General features: G+C 38.6%; 1 protein-coding gene across 3 annotated transcripts; it reads left to right on the plus strand.

Moving 5' to 3' along the window:
• The first annotated feature begins 1088 nt into the window (after positions 1–1088).
• On the plus strand, positions 1089–9952 carry gabpa (GA binding protein transcription factor subunit alpha). Of its 3 annotated transcripts, none has more exons than XM_040005862.1 (10): positions 1089–1721; positions 3688–3765; positions 3857–4001; positions 4119–4203; positions 4296–4520; positions 4630–4824; positions 4913–4969; positions 6835–6960; positions 7357–7549; positions 9217–9952. In XM_040005862.1, exons 2-10 carry the CDS (start codon positions 3689–3691, stop codon positions 9437–9439), a joined length of 1326 nt encoding a protein of 441 aa, XP_039861796.1. In that variant the 5' UTR covers positions 1089–1721; position 3688; the 3' UTR covers positions 9440–9952. The 3 variants fall into 3 exon arrangements, with proteins under 3 accessions (XP_039861796.1, XP_039861797.1, XP_039861795.1); XM_040005863.1 differs by having other exon boundaries at positions 1089–1344; positions 3685–3765; XM_040005861.1 differs by having other exon boundaries at positions 1089–1344.
• Positions 9953–9956: the final 4 nt, after the last annotated feature.

Raw genomic sequence — 9956 nt, forward strand, 5'->3', positions numbered from 1 at the left:
GTATTTGTTTTCCTTAGAAATGGTTTAATAATTTACCGATTTAGCTTTCTTGATTAAATTTTCATATTACATCATTAAAAAAACAAAATGATAAATTACTGCAACATCTAATGCCTTGAAATACATGAAAGTCATACACAAAACCGACTTGCAATGTTTTACAAATAAAATAAGGAAACATGAACGCTATGGACTTCATCAGGAGATATTTATTTAGTAATCTCTATATTTTACATGTCAAAACATTACAGGGAATCAAAAGGAAACATAACCACATGTTTAGTGGATAGATTGGCTGGTCCATTGCATTATGTTTGCGGCTCCTATACGAAAAAAAAAGAACAGCAAAAACACATGTAGGGTCTATTCCAATCAAAATAAATGGTAAATGGCCTGTATTTGTATAGCGCTTTTCTATAACACTTTAATGATTTAGCTTTCCTATTAGTTATAATCCCATCAGTGATAATAAAGCACATCAATATAGTCATGGACAAAAAACTGAAACTAGACCCTGAAAAGTTTATATATTTACTTATAATGTAGCACTTTTCACAGACAGTCACAGTATTCTGTACAAAATAAAAAGTAGGAATAACCAGAAATAAAAATATAATAGCAACTTAAAATGAAGTTTAAAGCAAAAAAAACCCCAACATGTTAGAAAAGAGAACAACAAAAAATGCGAGAATAACATAATAATCTTAGTAGAAATCTGCTTTTTACAGAGGTGGTGTGTGTCAAAGGGGGAAAATTCAGTCTACTCCTAAAAGGAAAAAGAAGTTGAGATAGGGGATCATGTGGGGATGCACACAGCTCATTTCTTTGCCCAGAGGAACTGTTGCAAATATTTTGAAATAGCCCAATACAAAACTTTTGCTTTTTCACACGCTTTTCAGTACGGAAAACAGTCTGTAGCATACATTAAGGAGAAAAACTAAAAATCAGTTACAGGAGGGCATGGTTGCAGTAAAACTGATTAAATTTATGGTAACATTTTCAAGAGACTACCTTTATATTTACAGTTGGTCCTATTAAAAGGCAGTTTTATTTAGCCATTAATGCTATCTAGTCAGGATACATCTGGACTGGACATTTGTTCCTAAATTGCCACAAAGTTGGAGCTGAGAAAGGCACGTCCAGCTAGTATGGAAACATTTAGCTGGCGGTTTTTCACTACACAGACTTTAAGGTAACTACAGTCTCTCCGGTTAGTCTCCGCCCCTCCTCAGATTGAGTGTAGTTGGCTAAAAACTTGCATGATATCTCTCGACTGTGTGCATTTTTTGCCGATTATCTTCCACAATAGAACATCAACATCTCTGAAGGTCTAAATTTTAAGAGGTATGATTATTTCAGAGACAGATATGCTTGTTGTGAGGAAAATGTACCACACCGTCGTCACGTTTGTTGTATCTGGGGTGTTCCCGCTATTTTATGTAGCTCAAGCAGCAAAGCTAACCTAGCTAGCGTGTTGTTGATTCCTAGTCAGCCTGCTGGGAAGAGGCCGCCCACCTACGAGGCAGAAACCCACAGTATTAGCCAACTTCCACAAAGGCTAGGCTAACGCTGGCTCCCTCGGACTTTTGCTTCCTCTTCGGCTTGAAAATAGAAATAACGTTGGTTGTTATAGCAGTCGCTAGTTAGCTGTTTTGCTAACAGCACAGTGGAGAAGCTGCGTACTGTCGCGGTGCTGATTACCGTCCAACCACAAACTCAGGGTGGGTATAATTCCATACGCGGTGAAACAGATTTTTTTAGTTCTTTCTTCTCCTTATTATCCATTTACACGTCTAAACGAGCGTTGTTTCAGTGTATCTCGGTCGCTTTCCTCTAAAACTTGTCGTTGGATCGATCATCGCTGCTCTCGGAAGTCTTGCAACGCTGTAAAACCTTAGCCAGGATTTCCGGCTCCTTTCCATTTGCCCTATGCTGTTTTGTTTCCGTTTATTCTATTTCCGTTTTAAAAGTTTTCTACGTGCAGAGTTAAAGTGTGCTTTAACAAAGATTTGCTGAAGTTACGAAGCACTCGGAGTTTATAGGATATTTTCACGGTTGTTTAGCACGCCGGGATCGATGGTTGTGTAATGCAGCTGCCTCGCCCCGCGTTGCTATATTGAAGCTAACTTGTTTTTTGTAGGCCTGCTTCACTGTACACGTGTAGCCTAACGCATAAATTTGAGTTTGGTGAATTTTTCCAACACGTTTTTTGGACGTGTAGTTATACGTGGTTACTATTTTCTGTAACTACTGGCCTACTAGTTGGCCTTTAGAAGCCACAGCCTCGCCCTCGAGTTGGCTAACGTTAGCAGTCACTGAACTGTTGTAGACGGCCAATGAGGAGTCGAGGCTGAGAGGCCTTTATGGTAGAAAACCCCCATCAAAGTGCCCTGTTTTATTTAACAGGCACAGTATGCTCTTTAAGTTACACGACAGTGAAGTCGTCATTGTTATTTACACTGTAGTATGTATTAGTTGTTTGTATTGCTTCGATTAAAGAAATTACAACAGAAAGGTGTTATTGTAGTGATATTGCCCTGTTAATACCTAGTTTCATATTTATTTTTAAACTTTTTTTAAAGAACGTAATTATTCGTTTAATAATTTATTAGTTTAAAAGATCTATTAAATATCGTTTTTCAAGTATGTTTTATTTTAGGAATTTATTAGAAGATTACAAGCTATATCAAAACAACCACTTTTATGTTTATTTTCACTTTATTTTTACTTAAATATTTTTAAGAAAGTAAGTTTAGAAATTTGATAGAAGAATAAAAGATCAATTAAATATCCACTTTTATTTAGTTCTTTTAAACTTTAAATTAGTATTTTAAATGATTATTAATTCTATCAAAAATCAACTTTTTTATTTATTTTTTTACAATTTTAGGTAAAAAAAAATATTACTTGATTTATTTATTAGTTGATTAAAAAGATAAATTTTGTTTAATGATTTCATACTGTATTTGTTATAATTTTGTTTTAAAAAACCAAAATTTGCTTGCACCAACTTTGGCTGTTTAATATAATTTTTGTGATTTTAAAAATAAATTTAATTAATATTAGTCTTTACAAATGGGTTAATTAAATTCTGATTAAAATATATTTTTGTTTATGGATTGTCTAAAAGTAACTAAGGTAACAAAGACTCTTTCCCCATATAAATATATGTGGACCAGTCCTTCTTACATGTGTAGTGACCCCCAGAGGCCTACTTTGGATCTGGAAAAAAAATAATGGTGCATCTCATGTTATAAAGTTATTCCAAAAAAACCAAAACAAAAGCACATGCATTGATAAGTCAGTGCAGCATGGTGTTGTGTTGGTTAGCACCATCACCTGGGTTGGACTCCCGCCCAGCTGTGAACGTAAACTGGATAAGCAAGAGGAGATGGATGGATGGAATGCCATTAATAATCACTACAAACATCAATTTGATGTGCTGGATAGATTTTTGGGTTTTCTAACTAAAATTAGCTGTTTAATTTAACAGTGAGGAGGATAGAAGCTAATTATAGTTTTAGTTTAATTTTAGCATTTTTTTAAGTGATTAATTAGGTAGTGTGGCCAGCTACCTAATTAAGAGTTTATTGGTTCTTTTCTTTTATGCTGATTATCTGGTTGACAGTAATTTTTGTTTAATGTGTCACTTTATATTCGTGTTGGTAAAACGTCATCTCCCAGCAGAATGTCTAAAAGTGAGCCAGAAGAGATGATAGAGATCGAGATAGATGAACGGGAGAAACAGGCATGCCTGGAAGAAGGGTGAGAGAGATGATTGCATAAATAAAACAATTAATTTGTTCATGCAGCAGCTGTGTTTTTACATTTCTGTCTCGTGTTATTTGATTTGTAGTGTTGAGGAGCAGACCATCACTGCGTCAGACTTGATTCAGCAAGATATCGACATAAACGAACCAATTGGTAATCTGAAGAAGCTTTTGGAGCCTCGTATCCAAATCTCATTGGATGCTTATGAAATTTGTTTGCAGGACATTCAGGTAAGAATTAGATAATGACACCTTTCATGATCTGTTCATGATTAAATTATTTTTGTTTGGTCCTGGGTTGAACTGTTTCTCACTGCTGTCTCGCTTTATCTGTTCTTTTCTTCTTAGCTCCACCCTGATCACAGTCTCTTCGATCAGGGAGTAAAGACTGATGGCACAGTGCAGCTCAGCCTGCAGATAATAACCAAACCAGGTACCAAAAGCGTGACACATTTCATATCAAGTACTCAAGTTAGTAAAGAGAGAGTACATTTTAAAATGCATTGTTTTCACTTTTGTTTCTAGGAGAGGAGAGGTTGAACATCTTGGAGATTGTAAAGCCAGTAGAAACAGTTGAAGTAGTGATTGATCCAGATGCAGCAGGGGAAGAGGGTGCTCTGGTGGAGGAGGGACAGCTTATTGCTGTAGAGCGGTCTGCCCTGTCTGATGAGACCTCAGAGCAGGTTACACGTTGGGCCGCAGCTCTCGAAGGCTACCGGAAAGAGCAAGTCCGCCTGGGCATACCGTACGGTGAGGAATACTTGAATGAACTACCTTATTGTAGTGGAAAACAATCATTATTGTGCTAACAAACAAAGACACAAACACGGTTGGTAATGTGTGAGGTTTCTCTCCTCAGACCCTATGCTCTGGTCTGCTGATCAGGTGATCCACTGGGCTGTGTGGGTAATGAAAGAGTTTAACATTGATGAGATGGAAATAGGAAGCATTCACATCCCAGGGCGAGACCTCTGCACTTTCACTCAGGAGGAGTTCCTTCAGAAAGTGCCCAATGGAGAGATACTCTGGAGTCACCTGGAACTCCTTCGCAAATGTAGGTCTGACTCAAATGTTTGTTTCAGCTGATGGAATAAAATGTGTTTTCATGCCAAAATGGAACTAATATTTTGTGCTAATTTCAGACGTGTTGGCCAGCCAGGACCAGTCTGGAGGAGACGCCACCGTCACGATTGATCAGCGTAAGTGTTAGAGTGAAAAATCATCCAAAAGACAATTAAAATAACTGTTTACCTTACACTGAAGAACTCAAATGGATGAGTGATGAACAAATGTTCCCTCTAAGCTGCGCGTGTGCGCAATTGCGCACTGCTGGCACGGTCTCTGCGCACAGAAAATCTGCGTTGCGCACAAAAAAAAAATCTAACCTGAATTGAAATTAAAATTAATACTCTGACAATTCTCTTTTGCAGTGTTAGTCAGTAAGTGACTGTCTGCTCCCGTATGGAATTAGAACGATGCCACCTTATCCCATAGTCCAGCCAATAATGCGATTCACATGCGTATATACGCAGCTAATCAACGTCAACACGCTATGACAGATGTTTTAGCTTGCAAAGCGGCGTGGCTGATGTGGAGTGAAGCCACGTTAATGACAACGTGTACAACCATTGGAGATGTGAGCAGGACAGACGGAACGATTGACGGACAAAGTGTGGACTTTATCAAAGTTTTTAAATTGTGTGATAGGCCACGTAAAACCTGAGTTATGATAAAAATATATGTAATGTTTAGTTTTCTTCCTGAATGCTATCGTTTATATTTACTGCGGGAAGAAACGGTAAAAACGGCATTTTATAAGGAAAACGCTTGAAAGCGCTCTCCGCCTGTGAGCAAAAACAAAACCAAAACCACTCCCACCCTTTCCTATTAGTGGAAAAATGTATCATGTCGACAAATCAAAAAATGATATGGCAACATGGCATTTAGTGGTTTAGGAAGGGGGAAGTTTTAGGAGTGACGGCGATGTTTTGAGATGCGAGAGATTTGCAACGTTTAGCGCAAATCTTGTGTAGTTAGTGTGTAGTGTAGTCAATAGATTGTTGTGTGTGTCAGAACAATGAGGCGACTGCTGAATGTTACAGGTGTTACAGGAGTGATGCATCTCCTGTTGTTAGGCCTGCAGGTATCAGGCTGTTGTTCTCCTTTATCTCATAGTGGACAGAAATTATTTTTTGGAGCGGCACAAATAATTTGTGTGGCATCAAATTTGATGCAGAACAGCTGATTGTTCTGTAAATAGTTTGCAATGTTTATTTAAAAAAAAAAAAAAAGCCCCGCCTTGGCCGCATTTTAAGGTAAACAGCTGCAAAAAACTTTGTTTGCATAACTCTTTTTTTGAAGAACTATATAATTAATTGCCCAACATTGGTCATTATATACGGTATTTTGCAGACAGAGTTACAGGACTCTCTCCCAGACCACTGACTCATACTCATAATACAAGTCAGCTTTATAAAAAAAATAAAAAAAAAAAAAGAAGAAAGAAAATTTTGTTTTCAAAATTGGAGTTCAAGTTATTTTTACTTCCAATAGTGTTAACATACTAAACAGGTCATGAACAAGATTTATTTATTAATTTTCATTGTAAGTGGGCTAAAGCAGTTAATTAAAACTAGTCTAACATAAATGTAAATGCTGTAATTTGATTATTTTAATAAACCATGTAACTTGGATGGATTCGATGCTGGCGTGACCACAGTGCACACATCTGCTGTTGCTCACAGTAGTCCAAGGGATCGCTCAGGGAGTTTGTGTGTTTGCTCAGACACGTGAAAAATTAGAGGGAACATTGTGTTTTCAGTGAGAGACATTTCATCACCAACGTCCAGATAAAGATAATCAACTTTATTGTGCTATGTTTAAACTTTGTAAATTCCCTCGGTTGTTTGGGTTATCTTGTCTGATTATACATGACCATGCCCTCCACATAGTTCTGCTCGTTAAACTCTGGACAAAATCCATATATTTAACAGGAAGTTATTTATTAAATAGATTCAGATCCAAAACACATGTTAATGAAGAGTTTTCCCATCTGTTCCTCCAGCTGTGCAGATAATCCCAGCTCAAGTGAGCACACCCACTGCTATAAAGGTGTTGAAACAGAACCGTGGTCCCAGAGCACCTCGCATTTCAGGAGGGGAGGAGCGCAGCTCACCTGGGAACCGTACAGGTAGGACACATGTGGCACACAGCCGCTCTCTAGGCAACTCACTTTTTGTAAAGTCAGAAAGTTTTCAAAAGTGTTCAGGGATAGTTTTGTCACCAATTTTAGGTTTTAGTTTTTAAATTTACAATCTGACAGTAATGTTGCTTTGCATTCAAACTGAAAATGCAACGTTTTTAGCCATTTTGTCTGACAAAACCTTCCTTAATGTGCTATTTTAGACTAAATAGTTGAATACATTTAGAATTGGCAGATTTAGTAATGGTACAAAATACTCCTATTACCATTTCTAATGTTATGTTCTAATCAGTTGTGGCTGTTAAATTGTCTTTTTATTACAGATACACACATTTTATTTGAATAATCTTTTTCAAATACTTTGTGTTGTTTTTCTGTTGTCAGGTAACAATGGTCAGATCCAGCTGTGGCAGTTTCTGCTCGAGCTGCTGACCGACAAGGACGCAAGAGACTGCATCTCCTGGGTAGGCGAGGAGGGAGAGTTCAAACTCAACCAGCCTGAGCTCGTGGCACAGAAATGGGGGCAACGCAAGAACAAGCCTACCATGAACTATGAGAAGCTCAGTCGAGCCCTCAGGTTTGTGTGTTTTTGTTTAATGGCAACTTTTTGTGGCACTCTATCTAAAGTTTGGAGCCAGACATAAGCCATTACCTCACAGGCACCGCAGACAAATGTCTGGTGCAGTGAGATTGACTTTAAACATGCTGCCAACTTTCCAGTACAAAGTCGATTTAGAGTGTAGCTGCAAGTTAGCAAGGCTTCCTCCTGCAGACGCAGGCAGCAGTCTCCTTAAAACAGAATATTTTCAGTAGTAGGCCGATGATGCTGACTGTTTCCCTTATGTGGTAATAACAATAATAAAAACAATAGTACATTTTATTTTTTGGCGCCCTTCAAACACACCCTTTGCAAGCCTGAACATTACAGCTAAAAGGGGGATTTTCCTGTCAGTGTAGCTAGCCAAACAACGAAGAACCCCTTACTGCTTAAGAGACTGAGTGAAAGTGGACAGTAGAGCCTTGATTTCTTAACAAAAATGTCATTGTTGCAGCCAGGGACAGCAGAAGAGTGATCCCCTTATTTTCAGTTTCAGTGCCCTTTTTTCTGACTGAGTTATTGGTTTTTTGGGGTTTTTTTTTATTAGTTAGCTAAAATAAACTACTGTAAGTCTATTAGCAGTAATTAACCAATTAACCTGGAGATGACACATTCTGTACTGACACAAGATGGCGCTCAAAACTTTAAACACTTATCTTAAATCCAGCTTCACAGACAGCGTGACATCTGTCAGGTTTTTGAGAGCAGGGCACCATGGTGTAAATGAGCCTTTATACATGTAGTGCAACATGCCCACTTTATAAATGAAATGGTCGTAGCTTAGTTATAGCAGGGTTTTGAGATGCGATTTGAACTGTGTCAAAGAATTTAGGCGATAAAAGTGAAGTGGAAGTAAATTCCAAAGACAAAGTGCATCACACCTAAAGGCTCTGGCACCCATCGCTCAGCAGGAGAGCAGCTCAAGCTGAGCAAAGGGAAGGGGTGTAAGGATGAAGGAGGTCTGAAAGATATGGGGCTGCCAAGTCACCGAGAAGGAAAATCTTGCATTGGATATGCTGAGGGATAGGGAGCCAATGAAGCTGGATGAGAATGGCTGTAATATGGTCAGAGTTCTGTACCGTCTGGAGCTGATTAAGGAGATTTTCTGGGAGACCAGAGAGAGTGGCATTGCAGTAATCCAAATGAGAGGCAACCAGGACTTGAGTGCTGTGTTGAGAAAGAAGTCTAGAAATCTTAAGTGGGTGGTAGTAGGCCGAATGCGATGTGGACGATAAAGAGTATTGTTCAAGATGACTTTAAGACTTTTGACGCTTTGGGAAGTGTGGACCTGACAACCATCTTTAGAGACAACAAAATGGTTTATTTTGTGAAGTCAGGATAACTTTTATTGCCATTGATATTTAGCTGATTGACTGTCACCCTAGTAGTGATGGCCTGTAGGCAGGAGTGACGATCCAAGATAGGAGGATATGAAGAGGAAGAAGAGAGGTTCTTTCTGCTACTAAGAGAACTTAGAACAAACCTGATTATTCTGATATTTTAAAATGTAAAGCTGCTGTAATATAAAAGAACGGATACACTGATGTATTGTCCATTATTCATTTGTTGAAAGCCATCTGCATATCTGTTGTCTCTCATCAGTTGATATACTTTGGTGTGATTCTGAGTTTTGTATTTTCATTCAGATACTACTACGACGGGGACATGATCTGCAAGGTGCAGGGAAAGCGCTTTGTCTACAAGTTTGTGTGTGACCTGAGGACTCTGATTGGCTACAGCGCTGCTGAGCTCAACAGCCTGGTGACCGAGTGCGAGCAGAAGAAACTGGCTCGCATGCAGATGCACGGCATCGGGCAGCCGATCACTACAGTGACCCTGGCCACCACGACGCTAGACAAGGACAGCTGAAGGTCGTCACATTATAGCGCTTGTCAGGTGTTGCGGACAAAACGTGCGCTCCACCGCTGATAAAAAAAACGTCTCTCAGACACAGAAATGCAAAGCTGGTCTCTGATCAGCGTGGATTACCACCTTTATTATTGTCTTTACAGTTTGATTCAAGTTAGACTGAGACAGGTGAAGTTTTTTTTAGCTTTTCTGTTACTCTAACCAAGAGAAGAGTGTTCAGGATGAAGGGAGAATGTCTTTCTGATTACTGATTGTTGCGTGCATGTCACTGAATGCTTGAGTGTGACTGAAAAATCCAGTTAAGAGCTTTGTTTTGTGTGTTCCTTGTCTGTAGTTAGGACCATTTCCACTGTATATACCGGTATTTCATGTTTTTGATAGCCACAAGGGCAAGTGTATTTTCATATTTTCCATTTATAGAGGACCCGTTTTGTATTTTATTTAGTGTTTGTTCCCTGAATTATTGGACCCTTTTTGTCCACTGGGGGAATAAAGTGGCAAGCATTTTCTTAATAGC

The sequence above is a fragment of the Simochromis diagramma genome, unplaced genomic scaffold (assembly GCF_900408965.1).
Source record: "Simochromis diagramma unplaced genomic scaffold, fSimDia1.1 OVJJ01000501.1, whole genome shotgun sequence".
Classification (NCBI taxonomy): Eukaryota; Metazoa; Chordata; class Actinopteri; order Cichliformes; family Cichlidae; genus Simochromis; species Simochromis diagramma.

What these genes read in the sequence shown, in the direction of transcription:
- gabpa (XM_040005862.1), top strand. Translation starts at nt 3,689, where the DNA reads ATGTCTAAAAGTGAGCCAGAAGAGATGATAGAGATCGAGATAGATGAA. An exon ending in CAGGCATGCCTGGAAGAAGG is followed by an intron (nt 3,766 to 3,856) that starts GTGAGAGAGATG and finishes TTTGATTTGTAG; the next exon opens with TGTTGAGGAGCAGACCATCA. An exon ending in AAGCTCAGTCGAGCCCTCAG is followed by an intron (nt 7,550 to 9,216) that starts GTTTGTGTGTTT and finishes ATTTTCATTCAG; the next exon opens with ATACTACTACGACGGGGACA.